General features: G+C 42.7%; 1 protein-coding gene across 1 annotated transcript; it reads left to right on the forward strand.

Annotated features, from left to right (window-relative positions):
• The first annotated feature begins 1,164 nt into the window (after positions 1–1,164).
• LOC125128927 (myomegalin-like) lies at positions 1,165–18,482 on the forward strand. Its single transcript, XM_047783071.1, has 7 exons — positions 1,165–1,291; positions 8,593–8,825; positions 10,245–10,296; positions 11,108–11,271; positions 15,474–15,704; positions 17,030–17,161; positions 18,385–18,482. The coding sequence occupies exons 1-7, from the start codon at positions 1,170–1,172 to the stop codon at positions 18,474–18,476; spliced, it is 1,026 nt and encodes a 341-aa protein (XP_047639027.1). The 5' UTR covers positions 1,165–1,169; the 3' UTR covers positions 18,477–18,482.
• Positions 18,483–19,478: the final 996 nt, after the last annotated feature.

Genomic DNA, 19,478 nt, shown 5'->3' on the forward strand with positions numbered 1-19,478 from the left:
GTAAATAAGTATAAAATATGCAGTTGAAATATAAAGAGCTAAAAAGAAGGACACTTCAGAGAGGCGAATAAAAGAAAGTATAGATCATGTTATAAAGGGCTATTATACATATATTTGAAGTCCCACATCATAGGAGATAGAAATTGGATTGAAAACAATTTTGTAAAATGTACTGGCCAATTGAAAAATAACTGATGAGCTAGCAATGTACAAGAAATTCTGTCAGCTCCAAACAGGATAAAAATAAGAGAACCACATCTAGACACATGGTTGTAAAACAGCTGAAAATCAAAGGCAAACAAACATAGGAACATTGAGAAGAAAAAAAAAATTCACATTATAGTCATGATTAAAGGACTAAGACACTATAATTTTCAATCTACAGTTTAGTCCCTGACAAAATCCCTTCCAAAGGGAAGATATTAAAACTGGCTGGTAAGACAGGTGATTGTTATTGATAGAGACATGCAGAGAGAAACAGGTAGCCTTGTGTTGGGTACAGCAGGCCATCACAAGGCAGGGCTTCCTCAGGTTCTGTAGCTCCCTCCACATTCTAATTCTGCAATTTCAACTTGAGACCAGACACCCTGAGTCCTTCCATGTCACTGTAGTTGATGTCCCAGTGACTTGGGATTTGAACTCTACCATCTCAGATTTTGTTTTTGCCTATGTGACTATCAAAACTTAGAGATGATAAAAAGCCTTTCTGATTTCTAAAGGGACACTACCAAGGAACTTTATCTCAACTGTAAGAATTAAAAATACTCATCCTTTAGCCCAGTTTAAATAAATCCTATTTGTTTTCATTTGTTTACTTCGTTGTTTGCTTGGTTTTTTTCTTCTAAAACTTCCCTGGACCCTCTTTTTCCTCCTCCTAGTAGCATCTCCCCCTACTTGCTGCATCTTTCCTCCAACCCACTGGTGATCCAAGGTCCTGATAGCTGAGGAAGAACTCTTGTAGTCTTTATTGTTTACTTCTCCGTAAATTCTGCTCCTGTGATTTTTATGCTCCTAGGGGATCCTTAGTAATCCAACTTCTTTAAACCGTTCTTTTGTTTTGATTCCTCTAGGTAGCTTTGGAGGAAAGTCTAGCCATTGTGGAGACCCAGGTGCATTTCTTTTCTATCTTTCCTTTTAAAGGATGTAGGAAGAGGGTTCTTCGTGAGAAAATGCTCCAGTTGAAGACTGGGATGCATCAGCCCTTAGAGAGGAAGGGATCTGCTGAGAGGGGAGTGAATGAGCAGAAGACACAGCCTGAGGAAGCAGGATTTTCCTCTGTGTTCCACAGTGGGTAAGAGACTTTTTGTTCAGAGACTTCTACTGTTAGAATTGTCTTCGCTATCATAGCAGCTTTCAGGGGCTGCATCTGTACCTTAACTGTACGACTTTCTCTTAAGACATTCCTGGAAATCTTTTAGAGAAAAGTCTATAGTATTTTTCTTATTAAAGTAATTATTATTACTTTATATTATTCAGAGTTATTTGGGTTTATTCTAACAATGTATATATTCACCAAATATATGCTCTTCATGGGTGCTTGAGATTTCATGGAAATCTTCCAGTCATTTGAGTAGTGTCTCTTTCCTGCACTGATGGGAGCACATAAGAACTGCCTATTACCTCAGGCGTGAAAACTGACCCATCTCAGTGCCTGAGGAGATAGACTTGTAAGAGGCTTCTCCATCCCCACCAAATTCTCTACTGAAGTTCATGCCCATGGCTTCTACAGTGGTAATTTTGATAAGCTCAAGTTTAAAAAATTATTTTTAATTAAGGTAATATTGGTTAATAACATTATATAAGCTTCATGTGTTCACTATTATATTTCTGCTTCTGTATACACTACAGAATGATAAGCTCAATTTTTAAAATAAGCTTATAAATTTGCCAAAAAATGGCCTATTGGCTAGATTTGTCAGTCTGTCTCTAATGGCTATTTTCCTATAACTTTGCAAAGGCATTCAAATAATATGAGGTTAATCCATTACACAATTACCTGTAAGCACCAGTTACAGACTTGTCACTAACTTGCTTAGTGGTTGGAGCACAACTGTAGAGGTGATTAAAATTCTGCTTCATGCTCCATTAGGTCACTGTCAGTATGTACCATCTAAATTTCACTGACCCAGAGAATAATGTGAGAGCTAAAATAACTTGAGAGTTATCTTAACATTGAGAACACTCAGGCCCAAAGATATAGTCGCTTGATCAAAGTTGCACAGCAGCTTTTGGCAGAAATAATATTAAAGTCCTGGGCTCTCAATCCACAAAGCCTACACCCACTTTGTCAAATATATTTTTTAAACATATATTCTCATTATTTTTTAAAAAGATAGACTTTATTTTTAGAGCAATATTACGTTCAGAGCAAAACTGAGAGCAAAGTACAGAGTTTCCATATACCCTCTGCCCCCACACATGCATAGCCTCCTCCCCAATCAGCAACATCCTGCACCAGGGTGGTATATTTGTTATAATCTATGAACATCATTATCACTCAAAATCCATAGTTTACATTAGGATTCATTCTTGGTGTTGTATATTCTATGACTTTTGACAAAAGTTTAATGACATGCATCCCCCATTGTAGTATCATATAGAATGACTGTTCACAACCCTATCAATAAGTGGTGCTGGACAACTGGACATCCACATTCAAAAAAAATGAATCTAGATACAGGCCTTATACCCTTCACAAAATTAACTCAAAATAGATAGCAAACCTAAATGTTAAAACACAAAATTATGAAACTCCTAGAATATAACGCAGCAGAAAATCTAGATTATTCTGAATTTGATGATGTCTCTCTAGATACAACAGAAAAGGCATAATCTGCAAAAGGAATAATTGATAATCTGAACTTGATTAAAAAAAAATTTTTTTTTTTTTTTGGTCTGTTCTAGGGCCCCTCTTGCGGCATATGGAGGTTACCAGGCTAGGGGTCTAATCAGAACTGTAGCCACCACCTACACCAGGGCCACAGCAACTCGGGATCCGAGCCGAGTCTGCAACCTACACCACAGCTCACGGCAATGCCAGATCCTTAACCCACCGAGCAAGGCCGGGGTGGAACCCGCAACCTCATGGTTCCTAGCCAGATTTCGTTAACCACTGCGCCACGACGGGAACTCCTGAACTTGATTAAAATTGAAAACTTTTGCTTTGCAAAGACACAGTCAAAAGAGTAAGAAGACAAAATACTCTCTAAACCTAAAAAATACTCTGTGCTCCACTTATTCATCCTCTCTCTTTTAATCCTTGACAGCCGCTGATCTTTTTACTGTTGCCATAATTTTGCCTTTTTCCAGAATGTCATATAGTTGCAGTCATACACATACTACATAGCTTTTTCAAATTGGCTTCTTTCACTTAGTAATAAGCATTCAAGATTCCTCTATGTCTTTCAGTAGCTTGATCGCTCATTTTTTAAAGAACTGAATAATATTCCATTTTCTGGATGTACCGCAGTTTATTTATCCATTCACCTGCTGCATCTTGGGTGCTTCCAAGTTTTGGCAATTATGAATTAAGCTGCTGTACACATTGTTTGCAGATTTTTATGTGAATACAAGTTTTCAACTCATTTGGATAAATAGTGAGGAGTGGGATTGCTAATTCATATGGTAAGAATATGCTTAGTTTTGTAAGAAACTGCCAATCTGCCTTCAAAAGTGGCTATAGCTTTTTTCACTCCCACCAGCAATGAATGAGAGTATCTGTTGCTCCACATTGTTACCAGCATTTAGCATCGTCAATGTTCTGGATTTTTACCATTCTAACTGATGCATAGTGGTTTCTCATTGTTGGTTTTTTAAAAAAAATTTATTGAAGTATAGTTGATTTACAATGTTGTGTTAATTTCGGCTATATGGCAAAAGTGATTCAGTTAACGTATACACATATTTATTCCCATATAGGTTATCACAGTGGGTAGAGTTCCCTGTGCTATACTGTAGGTCCCTGTTGACCATCTCTTCCATGCACCATAGTGTGCATATGTCATCCCAAGCTCCCAATCCATCCCTCTCCCCTTTGGTAACCATAGGTATTTTTCTGAAAACTGAGTCTGTTTCTGTTTCGTAAATAAATTCATTTGTATCATTTTTTAGGATTCCACGTATAAGTAATATCATGTGATATTTGTCATTCCCTGTCTTACTTCACTTAGTATGATATTTAATTGGCAATTTCATGATGACCTGGATATTAAGCATCTTTTCATATGTTATATGCCCTCTGTATATCTTCTTTGGTGTCTGTTCAGGTCTTTCTGCCTATTGTTTAATTAGATTGTTCATTTTCTTATTGTTGAATTTTGAGAAGTCTTTGTGTATTTTGGGTGGATAAGATGGAAAAGAGTCCTCTATTAATGTATATTTTGCAAATATTTTCTCCATGTGTGTGATTTTTTTTTTTTTGTCTTTTTGCCATTTCTTGGGCCGCTCCTACAGCATATGGAGTTTCCCAGGCTAGGGGTCTATTTGAGCTGTAGCCACTGGCCGACGCCAGAGCCACAGCAACTTGGGATCCAAGCCACGTCTGCAACCTACACCACAGCTCACAGCAATGCCGGATCCTTAAATGCCGCATCCTTAACCCACTGAGCAAGGCCAGGGACCAAACCCGCAACCTCATGGTTCCTAGTCGGATTCATTAACCACTGCGCCATGACGGGGACTCCTCCATGTGTGTGGTTTGACTTCTTATTCTCGACTATATCTTTTGCAAAGAAAGTTTTTAATTTTAATCAAGTTCAGATTACCAATTATTCCTTTTATGGACCATGCCTTTTGTGTTATATCTAGAGAGTCATCAACAAACTCAAAATGAGAATCATGTTCTGTGGTCTTGGGTGTAAGCTGCCTACCTTATGCTGTCATCTGCTTAGAGGGAAGATTTTTTTTTTCCTGGAAGTCTTTCGTTTTTAAGTCAGCCATAGTCTGACTCAAAGTCCGAGAGTCCCAAGAGTCCAGTGCTGTGGGTGAGGGTGGGGTCTCTCTGAATTGAGAGGCATGGACCCAAGTGTCACAATACCATAATTTAACTGTGAGAGAAATTTAAAAAAGCTGTTAGGGCCCTTTCCACTGAGGATCAGGTGCTGTTTTTGTTGATGTATTTTCCAGAATACCAATTTCTAGGTTCTAGTGTATGGGATACTAAGTCCTCATTTTTTTAATTCAATAAATGTTGTTATATTTATAGTTATATAACCATCATCACAATCTCATTTTACAACATTTCCACCCCAAATCTCCAGCCCATCCCTACCCTTCAGAACCTGTCTCCTTTGGCAACCATAAGTTTTTCAGACTGTGAGTCAGTTTCTGTTATGCAAATAAGTTCACTGTATCTTTTTTTTAGATTCCACATATAATCAGTTCTGCAAGTTGGCTGATTAAATTGAAGAAGGGACTCTTCTTTCTAATAATTCATGTTGAGTGGCTAGAGCATATCCATATTTCCCTCCAGAATTTTTGGCATAGGAACCACCAACCTAGAATACTAAATCTGGATTGGCTAATAGGGGTTGTTGTAAATCTAATCTAGAAGTTAAACTTGGGGAACTCAATCCAGCACAGTTATAAGCCTCTCTCCATCAGGTAAGAGTAGGATGGTATCAAGGTTTAAAGAATTGCAGTGAAGAATGCTCGGATTAGGAGATAGTGGAATCTCATAAGTGATTTTAACATTTGTTGGCTAACAAATGGTGTGTATGCTCAGTGTTTAGCAAATTTTCTACAATGTGAGGAACTTGTAAATTTAATTTGCTTACCTGAACAAGTTTCAAGGAGGTGCTATACTTTTAGAGGCTGTAGCTATTGCCTTTAAACAATTAGGCTATGCCCTAGCTACTGGACCCATTTGCAAACTGTTAATAGATTCTAGGTCTATTTTTTTTCTCCATGTTTTTGCATAAGTACTCCCAAAGCTTATTACATTTCTAAACAATAATAAAAGGTTTAGTATGATTGGGGAGTCCCAGAGCAGGAGAATTTTGTAAAGCCTATTAGTTTCATTAAAGCTGTCCTCATTTTTTGTTTCCCAAGGAAGAGTTTCTTGAGTGTTATTTTTGTTTGTTTTTTGTTTTGTCTTTTCTAGGGCCACACCTGCGGCATATGGAGGTTCCCAGGCTAGGTATCTAATCAGAGCTATAGCCACCTGCCTACGCCAAAGCCACAGCAACGTGGGATCCGAGCCATGTCTGCAACCTACACCACAGCTTATGGCAACGATGGATCCTTAACCCACTGAGCAAGGCCAGGGATCGAACCTGCAACCTCATGCTTCCTAGTTGGATTTGTTAACCGCTGAGCCACGATGGCAACTCCTTGAGTGTTATTTTTAATCAGCTCATACATAGAGTGGAGAATCTAACAAGGAAAAGTCAGGGACCCTGCCTTGGCAATATCCTGCATGTTTGAGGAAGCTTCTAAATTGTTTCCTAATCATAGGCTAGGATTACTTTGTGGTGGTACTTATTCTTTCTGAAGACAGAAAGATTCCTTTTACAGATAAATCATGACCTAGTTAATGTGCCTTTCCTTGTGAAAACTGAAGTTTATCTCGAGAGGCTTTATGGCCTTTGTAAGCCAGTTGTTGTAACAGATATTTTGAATTAGCTTCATGAGTTCCCTCTAGATGGAGAACAAAGGAGTAAGTCATCTGTATATTGAATCAAAGTAGAATTTCTGAGATTTTGCAGTGTGCTTAAATCCTAATGCTTCTGAGGCAGCAGTAATAATAATGTTTTTCTGTACTTACATTACTTTTGAGAAAGGTATGAGATATACATAGTATCTCATAAATGTTGACCGAATGTATCATTGTCTATAGATACCATGTTAGGCATCTGGAATCCATAAGATCTTGTCTCTTCCATGGAGAAACCCAAACTGGTGGGGAAGAAAATTATACTAATAGACTCAATGAAACAGCCTAATTGTTCAAACCTCTGGCTGTTTTGGAAGCCCAAATTAAAAAAAAAAAAAAAAAGTGTAGGGAAAGGCCATCTCTTCCTAAGATGTCTTGCATTGAGTTGAATTACTGAGGACATTTCCATTTCTCAGACCTCCCCAGAGGTGAGGGCAGGGTCCTTCTTAGGGGAAGGGTTTTCTGCATCAGTGGAGAATCCATAGGCTCCCTGAGAGGACACTTAGGACAAGAACACAGTGAGAGATGAGTGGAGGTTTGCAAGTACTTCTCTTTTCCAATACTGAGGAACTGTTTCCTGGGAGCCTCCTCTGTGTTGGCTATGTGCATAAGATGAATAAAACACTCCCAGCACTGAAAGAACTCTTAGTATTGTAACCAGTAGCTACCTAACGACATGAGAAATGTTGGACAGAAATGTGAATAAAGTGCAGGGTGGTTGAAAAAGTTCAAAGGGAATTTTACGCTACATGGGATATGACTTGCCCTGATCCCCATTCTGGCCCCTTCCACCACCTGGATTACCTGTTCCAGACTAGCAATTCTGGGCCTCAGACACATTTCAGCTTCTCAGAAAACAAATAGCACCTGTGCTCCCTGCTGGCACAATGTGGACAATATTGCCAAGGTCTCCAAGAGAAACTGATGAAATCAGAAGTCATTGGTTCTGCTCTGGCACACCTGCAGAAGCAGGGAATGTCAAGCTGGTCTTATAAATTCATCATTACCGAAGTAATGAATGATAATCTGGTTTCTTTTTTTATAAATCAAATGCTTTATAGGCTTTGCTCTACTCATCCCAACATTTAAAATAAGTTTCAATCCTGACCCTATTTCTATAAAAGGCAAAGGAGCTTTACTGCTTTCACTTTGCAGACATAAAAACTGAGGCACAAAGTAGTAAATCGACTTCCCAAGTTTTCAGTGGGAAGGTAGAGTGCACTGGGGCTAGAATCCAGGCATGCTGAGTCCTGCTCTTACATCTAACTGCTTCGCCTCCCTCAGCAACAAGATAAACTAAAACCTTCTCTTCTACTTTTCTCTACAACAAATAGTAGTTATGTTGGGCAGGATATCATGGGGTTCTAAATTAGTTCAGATCATTTTATAGAGATCCTTCTTTTTTCAGATCATTGTTTTGAACCCTTGTGGGCAAAACACTATAGTAGTAACCATGGAGAATATAGAAGTCATAATATACATGGTTAAAGGCTTAAAGATGTCTTGCCAGTTGAGCCTTGGCTATCTACAGAAAAGCCTCGGATAGGTCCCTCCTAGCAAAAAGAGAATCCCACTGCCTAGAACAAGTTTTCTTTTCTCTCACATGATGATTTTCCTTTCAACTTTTCAGTTAACACTGACTTTGTTTACTATGTTAAAATGGATTGTAAGCTGAAGAGAAGGACATGGAACAGATGTTAAAGTAGAACTTGAGAAGAAATCCTGGTTCCATTTTCAGAAGTATGGTGCAGATCTTAGGAGGCATCTTTTTACATAGAGGAATTTTGTTTTCTTCCCTTTATTCCCTTTACCATATTCAAGTCACTAAACATGTGCTAGAATTCACTGTGGGAGCTTTTAGTGAAATTCACATCTTCTACTAAAGCACCGTAACCTATCAGTCACCCCTATCCACCCTTACGATTTCTTTCCCACTTTAGGAAATATTCCTTGATCCAGGATCAGCTTCAAGAGTTGACCCATCTGCAGCAAAAGATAAGGATTGGGAGAGCTGTCTCTTTCGTTCTCATCCAGCATGTCATGAACACAGTGAAGACCTTCCAGGAACTCCTCAGCAGGAATAAGTTTGATGACTACATGCAGGAGCATTTCTGTGAGCAGCTGGCCAAGGCCAGCCAGCTAGCAGAGAGCCTCGTCAGCAAATTCAGCATGGGTGAGCTGGCCCTGGGGCTCGAGAGGGCCTTCAGTCCCTCCCCAGGACCTAGTTTCACACAGGCCCACACCCATCCACAAGTGACTTTTCAATCTGGTGTCCTGTTTTGTAACCACCTTCTTGGGGCCATGACAAAGTTATGGAGATTGTCATGGCCAGCCTTGGGGACTGGTTGGTGAGGAGCAACAAGGAGAGGCGCACAGGGTTGAGGATGCCATGATGATCACCAGCTCCTCCATCCCTCATGGAATATGGCTGCTACAGCAGGAGGCATCACTAGGGGTTGACAGCATTTCTCTGAAACTAACTGGCAGAAAGAGAGCTAGAACAGGGGCAGCTGGTTGTTGTGAAAAAGAGCCCTAAACTGGGCATCTGAAGACCCTTCCTCTAGCCTGGATATGTTCGTTACTAGCTCTGACATGTTAATATTTCTTTGGATATCCATTTCCTCACCTAAAAAATTAGGTCAAATGATACCAGCCCCTAAGTGGTGCATGACTGTTCTTAGGATCAAGTAAACAATCTTAATCGGTGCACTTCCAGAAAATGATAAGAGAATCATGCTGATTTGGGAATGGTTTAGGCACTGTATTTACTAGTACCTTTTGTGGGAGTATTTGTTATTTCAGGAACTGTTACATAGAATATTCCCTAAAGACCTAAGGACACATGGTAAGACCTGCCATAGTGAGCTCCTCATGGGAGATGCAGAGGTGAGACAGAGATGTCTGTCACCTCTACAAAAATAGGGGGTGGGTTCTGCATGAAAGCTGTGATGGGACACACAGACTTGGGACTAGGGGCCAGCCTTGTGGCAGAACTTGGAGGCTCTGGCTGGAGTGGTCAGAGGTCAGCTGGACAAGTAGCCCATGCTCTATGGGAAAAGAGACATTTTCAGCTTTTTACTCTGAGTCAGGGCAGAGCAAGTAGAGATGATGATCTTCATGGTGAGTTCAGGAAAGTCAGCCAGACAAGCTCTCTAAAGACTCAACCCAGGAGTTCCTGTTGTGGCTCAGTGGTTAGCGAATCCAATTAGGAACCATGAGGTTGCAGCTTCAATCCCCGGTCTTGCTCAGTGGGTTAAGGATCCAGCCTTGCCATGAGCTGTGGTGTAGGTTGCAGACGTGGCTCGGATCCCGCGTTGCTGTGGCCCTGGCATAGGCCGGCGGCTAACAGCTCCGATTGGACCCCTAGCCTGGGAACCTCCATATGCTGTGGGAGTGGCCCAAGAAATGGCAAAAAGACAAAAAAAAAAAAAAAAGACTCAACCCAGCCAGCGTCTCCTGAGAAAATTCAGAGTATCCAGTGTCAAGCAGTTGTGTGTCTCTGATCCCAGAAGGAGAACCCAGTGTTTGTTTGTATTTCAGGAAATGAGAGCTTCCTAACTTACAACTGGTCCTTTTTCAAATTTGTTTTCAGATGATTGTATAAGTAAGAAGTATCAAAGAGAACAGATGCTGCGGAACCTCAGGTAACTCCAGATTTTCAGGGGCTATTTAAGATATAATCTGGTGAAGGATCCAGAAGCAAAGGCCAGAAGATCAAAGGAACAGGAGCTCTCATAACCCATAAGAAAACAAAGAGCTGATTTATACCATCAAACCATTATATATCCTTAGTGACAAAGTGGCCTCATTTCCTATTTTTTAATTTAGTATTCTTTTGGTTCCCAATCTCATATGAATTCACTAATTTAGAATACAGAGCTGCTCTAACCTAACTTTCCAGTCTTAGGAGTCTCCTTTACTCCTGTGGCTCACCTCTGATTTCCCATAGATCTTTAAAGACTGGAATGAGATTATATCTAATATCTTCAAGGGTGACCCAGCAGGTGCTAAGAGATGTTAAATGGCTACAAATTTTCTTTGGAAAGAAAATTTATACTATATGACTATACTTAGGGAAGGACATGTAGAAACTGCAAGACTCCAGAAGGCAACATTGCTTCAGAAAGTGGTTTCAGATGGGCCACGGTAAATAGTATTTAGTAGATTATGTTTTGAACTCTTATGGGTCCCTAGGTGTCTTGTGAAGGAACCATAAGTGTTATTTAAAGAGCTTGATGGGTCTTCTCTCTTTCTCAAGGTGTTGGTGGCCAAGGTACTGGATACTGTTGTTCTCCCCTTTCCCCCTACCCTCTACCACCAAAAGGAAAGGAATTGTTTGGCTTCTTCTCTAAAGAAACACTTTCCTTAACTTCTGGGGCCTCTCCTGTGAGCTCCAGATCAATACAGCTGTGGTGTTTGATCTTCATTTTTCCTTCTGCCTATCTTACCCACCAGTGTCTTAAGAAAGATGCGCAAAATGGATAAAGTGACAGATGTCGTAGAGACCTGCCCCCGGATCTGCTCCAGCAGCCATGCCCAGTCTGCTGCCCATTGCTTCCTCAACAGCACCTCCTTACTACTTGATGAGCAGGAAATGCGCCCTGCAATGGACGTGGCCAGTGAGTACCCAGAGAGCCTCCGGTTTCTGGGTGCTCACTCATTTGTCTAGACCCGGCTAATCCCCTGTGAGGTACCTAGTTGAGCACAAGCCTGGAATTCAGGGCTAAGCACAGGCTCCAAGGTTATCAGGTAGCTTTTCTCCATTCCTAATCCCACACATCATCAGCCACCAGACCCCCTCCTACACATACATGGTGTTGGACTTGAGGGGAGGGGTCATGAGGTGAGGAAAGTGAGTAGACAAATGCTCTCTCATCACTGCAACACACACAGTCATGTCGTCTTTCAGACCACAGATGTGAACGTTATTAACATTGGGCCTCTGATCTTGGAATCCTTTGGGTAAACAGCCACAGTTCCTATTTTCTATTCACCACTAAAGATTCTTTGTCATTTGTGTATTTACAGATCCCACCCATCATTCTAATAATTCATCTGTAATATCCTCTAAACCTTCAGTATCTGGGACTGGCTGAATCCATCAGCAGCAGGCCCGTCTCCAGAATTCCCCAAGGAGGGCCCTTGGGTAGCCTTGGTGAGGGTGGAAAAGGAGGATTTCTCCTGCTAAGCTTTCTCTTTATTTTCCCTCCTGAGAAAAGTTATTTGAATTTTTAGGCAACTGTATGAATCAAATTCTTGTGTGAACAACCAAGGGACCAGGAAACCATCCTTAGTCCCTGGATATATGGTTTTTTTTTTTTTTTCCTGGCCACCCCTGTGGCATATGGAAGTTTCCTGGGCAGGTATGGGATCCTTTAACCCACTGTGCCAGGCCAGGGAGTAAACCCATGCCTTTGCAGTGACCTGAGTTGCTGCAGTTGGATTCTTAACCCACTGTGCCAGGCCAGGGAGTAAACCCATGCCTTTGCAGTGACCTGAGTTGCTGCAGTTGGATTCTTAACCCACTGTGCCAAAGCGGGAATGCCATAGGTTTTTGCTTGCTTTCTTTCTTTCTTTCTTTTTTTTTTTTTTGGTGATTTTTAAAATTTATATATGCGTTTTTTGAATCGACTCTTTCAGGCATGAGTAAGCCATAGTGGGTTTTGACTTGGTACTATTCCTGTTTCTCATTTTACCCTGAGAAGCAAAGCAACATGTTTCCCTCACAAGTATAGCAGCCAAGGAAAGACAGGAAATTCACATTTATTGAGCACCTATTATGCTTATATTATTGACCACTACACTTATGTTGCCTCCTTTAATGAGGACAGCAATCCTCTCAAGGACACTCAGGTGCAGTGAAGTCAGGGAACTTACTGAAGACGACTGACCTTGAAATAATATTCACCTCTAGTTGTCTCTAAAGCTTAGACTGCTCACTGCACTGCAGCCTGAGCAGTCAGGGACCAAGCAGGGAGGGCATCACCCCTTCACACTCCTCTCTCTTTAGGCTTCTGGAGCGTTTTCCCCATTCCAGTTTTTCTGCCCCTATTCCCAGCACAAATGTCTAGCCTTTGCAAATGAGGCAAGACCCCATGCACACTGCACTTCCACCCATGAATTTATAAACAGATGGGCTGCCCTTGATGTGTATGTGACATCTTCCAAGAGGACGGATGAGGATTTTGTGTGCATCCTTGAACTCAGTTCCCCAGAGGCACTTGCTTCCACCTCAACACTGCCCTGAGAGACAGCAGGAGAAGGGCAAACACACCTTCCCCTCACCTGCAATTCCTGCCACCACTTGTAAGAATAGCCACACTTGAGATGTAGCCTCTGGAGAGGCATTCCCAGAAAGCATCAGCCTTGTCTTCTGCTACCTCTATCTTTTCTGAGGGAGACCGAAGCCCTTCTTTTTCCCATCTGAAATCACTGTTCTCTCAGAGGGGCAATGACTTATCACTACTCCTCCTATTCTTTGGGGGCCAAAATTTCTAGGGTCATTAAGAAATGGTGTGTGATAGATGTAGCAGCTTTACTGCGAAGCTAACTTCCCCTCCTAGGAGGCTGTTCTCTGCTCCTGTCCATGTGTGGCATGGGGCATGTTCCCTGTGTTGTGTGGCCAGGGGAGAATGGGACAAGAAAGTGCTGATCGCTGTTGCTGACAGATCTGAAAGCCCCTATACCTTTGGCTAGGATTAAGCTGATTTTCTGGAGGAAGGGATAAAGAAGCTTTGAAGGGAGTTGGGAATCACATTTCGACTGAGTTCCTACTTTTAAGTGAGGCTTTGAACTAAAGGCTTAACATAGTTTACTCTTTTTCACAATGATGTTAATCACATCTGGCTTTCTGTAAATTGTGGAAGGAGAGACCTACTGGATACTGATTTAAGTAAGCAATTCCCTAGAGGAACTTGGCTTAGTTGAGGGAAATGGGACCTTACTCCTGCCTGCTCAGGAAGAGACCTGAGTACTGTGTGGCCCCTTGAAAGGGGGCAGACAGGATTTCCCATTGTGGCACAGTGGTTAATGAATCCGACTAGGAACCATGAGGTTGCAGGTTCAAACCCTGGCCTTGCTCAGTGGGTTAAGGATCCGGCATTGCCGTGAGCTGTGGTGTAGGTTGCAGATGTGGCACGGATCCCATGTTGCTGTGGCTCTGGCGTAGGCCGGCAGCTACAGTTCCAATTGGACCCCTAGCCTGGGAACCTCCATATGCCACGGGAGCGGCCCAAGAAATGAAAAAAAAAAAAAAAAGAAAAGAAAGAAAAGAAAAAAGAAAGGGGGCAGACTCTTAAACTCTTCTATGAATTATGGCCCTGCCACCCAGCTGGATTTTTCTTTAAAGGGAACCAGCACAGGACATGACCATATTTTCATAGCATCATTGAGCTGTAAGATACTGTATATTTTTTGATTCTACATTCTCCTGTGCAGAAATATCCCAGTCATTCTTTGGACAGGAGCCAGACAATCTGAGCTGTATTTAAGAATTATTTTTACAGACTCATGAGCCATTCTGGGTGGAATAGAAATCACCATTCACCTTCCTCAGACACTTGCTCAGCATCAAAAGACGTCCAGAGTCTGCTTAGGCAGGAAGAGTAGGTGCCACCAGCAGTTAGCCACCCTGACTGGGTTTTCTGCCTGTTGGGCGAGAAGTGGAGGCCACTTTCTCTTCCTCCTCCTTGACTAACAACCCCAATACAGAACAATCTCGGGAGGGATTAGCTGCTGTGTTGCTGGCAAGGGCATAGACTGTTGGGATCATTCCAGCATTGGGGATTATAGAGGAAGCTACGAGAGGGGCCCCTGTACCCCTGCTGTGTGTGCACTGTGACCCTCAGACACTACATCTAATGACTGCTTCTCGATATCATAGGCCAGGAAGTCCAGTTACCTTGGATGGAAATTTATAGTCCTTGGGAAATGAGTTTTTAGCTGATATTCAGCAATAGGCCGGGGGTTGCTGATATCCACCTTAGTCTGCCTTCCATGAATTATTACTATATTAGTTTTCTAAGGCTGCTTAAATAAAGTATCACAAGCTGGATGTTTTAAAACAACAGAAATTTGTTCTTTCACAGTTCTAGAGGCTAGGAGTCTGAAATCAGGATGTCAGCAGGGCCTTCCCATGTGGCTCACAAGATGTCAGCAGGCCATGCCCCCTTTTCTTTGCCTCTTACTGACCTCTTTTTTTTTTTTAAGTATATTCTTTTTTCTTTTTTTTTTTTTCCTAGGGCCGCACCCGCAGCATATGGAGTTTCCCAGGCTAGGGGTCTAACTGGAGCTGTAGCTCCTGGCCTGCGCCAGAGCCACAGCAACGCCAGATCTGAGCCATGTCTGCAACCTACACAACAGCTCACGGCAATTCCAGATCCTTAACTCACTGAGTGAGGCCAGGGATCGAACCCACAACCTCATGGTTCCTAGTTGGATTCGTTTCCACTGCACCACTATGGGAACTCTGCTTCCTGACTTCTGGTGGTTGCGGGGAGCACTCGTCTTGTAGATGCCTCACTCCAGCTTCTGCCTCTGTTGTCACATGGTCTTCTCCCCTGTGTGTCTCTTTATCTCTGTCTTCTCTCCTTTTCTTATAAGAACATCATTCAAGTTGGATTTAGGGTCCACCCAAATCCAGTATCATCTCATCTTAACTAATTAAATCTACAAAGACCCTATTTTCAAATAAGATCATAATCTGAGGTTCCAGGGAGACATGAGTTTTTGGAGGACACTATTCAAACAAGTATAATTATTTTTAAAGCACTTCATTTCTGACTTCCCCATTTGTTTCTCACTCATATTCCTTTCTGGACAGATGTCCTTGTAGCCACTCCTGCTGATTCAGCTTCATTGCCCAGTAACCATTCAGAAGCCATGTCTGCCCAGCCCTTCTATCCTTGGAGTGGCACTGCACAGCTGAACTGGACACCAGACCCTGAGCATCGTGGCAGCAGTAGCCCATGGGACAAGATGAGCCTTCAGAGAAGGAATGCATCTGAGAACCTATCCTCTTCCTCTTTGTACCTGCCCAACTCCAAGCCCTCTGGTAAAATACAAAGGAGCAGTTGGTGAAATAGGGCCTATTGATACATTCCTTTCCTGGCTAGAAGTTCGTTTGTTTCTCTCTTAGACCCTGGCTCACAGAAGTGGGTGAGAATATAAAGGAGCAGTATCCTGTGAGTCCACCAGAGAATGAGGGTCCAGCTCAGAGCTGGTCCTTTCTATGTTCCTCTCTTATTTCCCTTACCTAGGGACTCACCCTGGGCAGGAGAATAAAGGAAGTCAGGGCATTCTGAGTCACTCTCTAGGGAGGATGAGTTGCCTCATATTTGTGTTTCCTTTTCTCTATGCTACAACCTTCCTAGGCCTAGATTTAGACTGTTCTAGAATTCCAAGCTCAGGCTTCCATGGGGAAGGTCTTCCTTAGGTCAAGAGCTGTTTGCAGGATTGGAGACTATTTCTGCCCATGTGTGTGTACACATGCATGCATGCGTGCGCACACACACGAACACACACACTCACTTTGAATACAACTAAGCTAATCCTGCCTCTCAGACTTTGCCATTGAGTTTGGAGCCAGGCATCCTGACACCCAGTGGCTAGGGATACAGCCATGTAGAGAGAGGAGTGGCTTGAAGCATCTCAGTTTCTGGGATGCAGACAATGTAAAAATACAACAGTTGAAATTCTCAGAGAGAAACCTGACCCTAAGCAAGATATTCTGAAGGATGATGCCCATTTTTGGTCTCTTTCCCCTTCCCTTTAGGTATCTTTTTCCTTCCTTGAAGGTGTTCCCTTCTCTCTTGTTCCTTCTTCAGGTCATTACACCTCCCCAGGCTCTTTCTTGTCAGTTCACCAAAGAAAAACATTCAGTATCACTCATTATTCATAGCCTGATCTAATTTCATATGCATTTACCTTATTCTTTCTGTTAGTGGGTTAAAGGTTTTTCCATCATGGATCATTGAGTCAGAGAGGTCTGAGGTAGAGAGGAGGGCCCTCTGGATTGCTGCCAAAGGAGGTAGACACGCTTTCTCCTTGTTAGGCCAGTCCTACCTAGAGGACTTTAGCAGTTTCTCACCCTTGTTCTCAGGCCAGTGTCCATCCCCCCCAGGTATACTCAGCCACTGTCTGGGAGGAGGCTTTGTGAAGTTTCCTTACAGAGAGCTGTCTTGTGTTTGAAAGCCCAAGAGCTCTTTAAACAAAATTACGTGGTACTTCCTAGGTACTTAGATGAGAGGAGGAATTTGGCAGAAATATAGATTTGGGCAGGGGTCTTGCAGAAAGTCCCTGGGCAGGGCCCCCACCTGCCCGTGAGTGATCAGCTTTCCCCATTTCCTACCTCTCCCATGTCTTTGTGATATGCAACAGGGGCTGACCTGCTGGAAAAGAATCTTGTTGAAATCCAGAACCTGCGCCAACGCCTGGAGGCATCTGTATTTATCAGTGACCGCCTGCGGGAAAGGCTGGAATATGTGCTCAGCAGTGCTAACCAAGGAAGAAGTAAGAAAGGCACCAAAACCTCCTGGTTCTGTCTCCATCTAGGGAGTCTCAAAAGGGATTAGAGTTACGAAGCACATGGGTGTGCACCACACCATGCCTCCTCGCACTCAGCCCAGAGAGGGAACCAGAACGGTTCCCCACTTTATAAATAAGGACCAGGGCTAGTTCTCATTCTCAGGGCTGTCTGATGTGATGCCCATTCTTGTAACTCCCTATACTAGCCAGTGCAGCCCCTGGCCTTATGGCCTGGCAAGTGGCAGAGCCAAGGCTCCCATGGTGCCCACTTCAGCAGAGGGAAGACCACATCCCACCTTCACGTTACTACTACAAGTGCTGGACACCACCTGCCACTTCCCTATATGAATGGCCCATATTCCCACCCCGCTCACCCAGATGCTCTCCCTTAGAGACCAGTACTTCCATAGTTCTTCTCCCTTGTCAAGATTAGTAAAGTGGTAACCAGGGCACCTACAACATCACAGCAGCAGCCAATTAGGGAGAAAGACCCTGTCCCACAACTGTTGTCATTGCACTTGAGTGTGTCACCCACATGGTGTGAATCAGCCACATCACAGTGTTGTCCCAGTGCATGACGTTCCTGGGTTTTCTGTTTTGCTGGGGCTGAAACTTTGGTGGGTGCAGGAAAGTATAGCTTTGAAAGCATCTATTACCCAAATATGTGACTTATCTAGATCATTTTTATTCCCTAAGACAGTATCCACCTTTGGTTTCCATGGATAGAACTCAGAATCCATAGCTCAGCTCTACAACAAGAAAAGGGCCTTCAGGGAAGCAAGCTGGGGTTTTCAGGGTTCCAGAGGGCAAAACCCAAGCTTGGTCACTTTCATACTCTTCTTTTACACAGCAGTACCCAGCTGCAGAATCAAAAAAAGAGGGTGGAAAGTACAAAAATTGCCCAGATCCACATGGCCCAATCCGAATAAGCTTGCTTCTTATGAGGTCCCACCTATAAGACCCTAGACTCCAAGCTTTAGGAGTGAATAACACTGGAAAATTCAGATTTAATGTGTATACATCCCTTTGCAGATAACCAGAGGGTCACTAGCTGTGAACTGAATACCAGTTTGGTGTCTTTCTCTCTGCCTTTCCCACTTCCAACTGAGTGTGAATAAAGAGAGGAAAGAATTTCTGTTTGGAGCAATCAGTGAAAAGAGTTTCCTGTCCTTCCAGACTTCGTTGCAATTCTATCTCTCCCTCCCTAGGCACTTCACAGTCAGCTCCAGATGTCTCCCTTGCAACCTGTCATTTATACACTCAGAGTCACTCTTCGGGCTCTGGTTGGGACATCTTGTGACATGACACCAGGAGGGTCTAGAGGAATGTTCTCCATATTTTCCAGCCCTGTCCAACAGCATTCATGGGTATAAACTTGGAGGCATCAGACATTACCCTTAAATGAATGGATAAAATTAATAAAGAATTATTAAAAATTGTTTACATATATTTTTTGAATGTCTATAAAAAGTAAAATCTTTGCAGGAAAGAATAAAACCCAGAATGGCCTGAAATTCATAGAAAAGGGGAAAAGTGGAGGGGACAAGGAAAAATGAGTAAAGGGAGTCAAATGAATGGCAAGGGATGGAAAGTAAACCTTTGATGGTGAGCACTCTGTACTGTATACAGAAGTCATAATATTGCACACATTAAAATGTAATATTATAACCAAAATAAATAAATAAAATATCCTAGCAGGGCACAAAGAGCCAGGCAAGAGCCAAGGGGCCAGCTGCACTTCCATGAAGGACCTCTCCTGAGGTAGGGAGTTACAGTTGATTCAAGAGCTCGCTAGCCACCAAGGTACCTAGCGGTGCAGGCACGACAACCTTGTCCTGTTCCCACAAGCACAGGGTGTTACCTGGCCGGCACTATCAGGGAGAGTTGAATAGATTTCCTTCTGAAGCTTCTTAGAGCCTGAAGAGAACCAGATGAGAGGGAGCTCCTGGCCTTAGAGGACAGGTCTCGCAGAAGCTGGTTCTGAGAGTCACGCCAAAGGAAAAGAGCAGCAGCAGCTCAACCAGTGATTTTAGTTGATGTCTGCAAATTATTCTCAAATAGTGTAGCAAATCGTGTATATAGAGAGAGAATGAGAAGGCAAATGTAAAATGTTAACTGGTGCATTTAGGTGAAGAATATACCTTGTTACTATTCTTGCCAATGTCTGTTTCAGTTTTTCCCAAGTTCTCTTTGGCTGGGCAGGAAAAGTGAGACATTAGGTTTCAGAGATGAAGGAGTGGAGGAGAGGGACTGCTCAGGCTGGCATCACATCTCACATCTCTCAACCTTGGAGATGCCTCAG

The sequence above is a fragment of the Phacochoerus africanus genome, chromosome 6 (assembly GCF_016906955.1).
Source record: "Phacochoerus africanus isolate WHEZ1 chromosome 6, ROS_Pafr_v1, whole genome shotgun sequence".
Taxonomy (NCBI): Eukaryota; Metazoa; Chordata; class Mammalia; order Artiodactyla; family Suidae; genus Phacochoerus; species Phacochoerus africanus.

What these genes read in the sequence shown, in the direction of transcription:
- LOC125128927 (XM_047783071.1), top strand. Translation starts at nt 1,170, where the DNA reads ATGCTCCAGTTGAAGACTGGGATGCATCAGCCCTTAGAGAGGAAGGGA. An exon ending in CCCTGCAATGGACGTGGCCA is followed by an intron (nt 11,272 to 15,473) that starts GTGAGTACCCAG and finishes CTTTCTGGACAG; the next exon opens with ATGTCCTTGTAGCCACTCCT. An exon ending in CAGTGCTAACCAAGGAAGAA is followed by an intron (nt 17,162 to 18,384) that starts GTAAGAAAGGCA and finishes CTCCCTCCCTAG; the next exon opens with GCACTTCACAGTCAGCTCCA.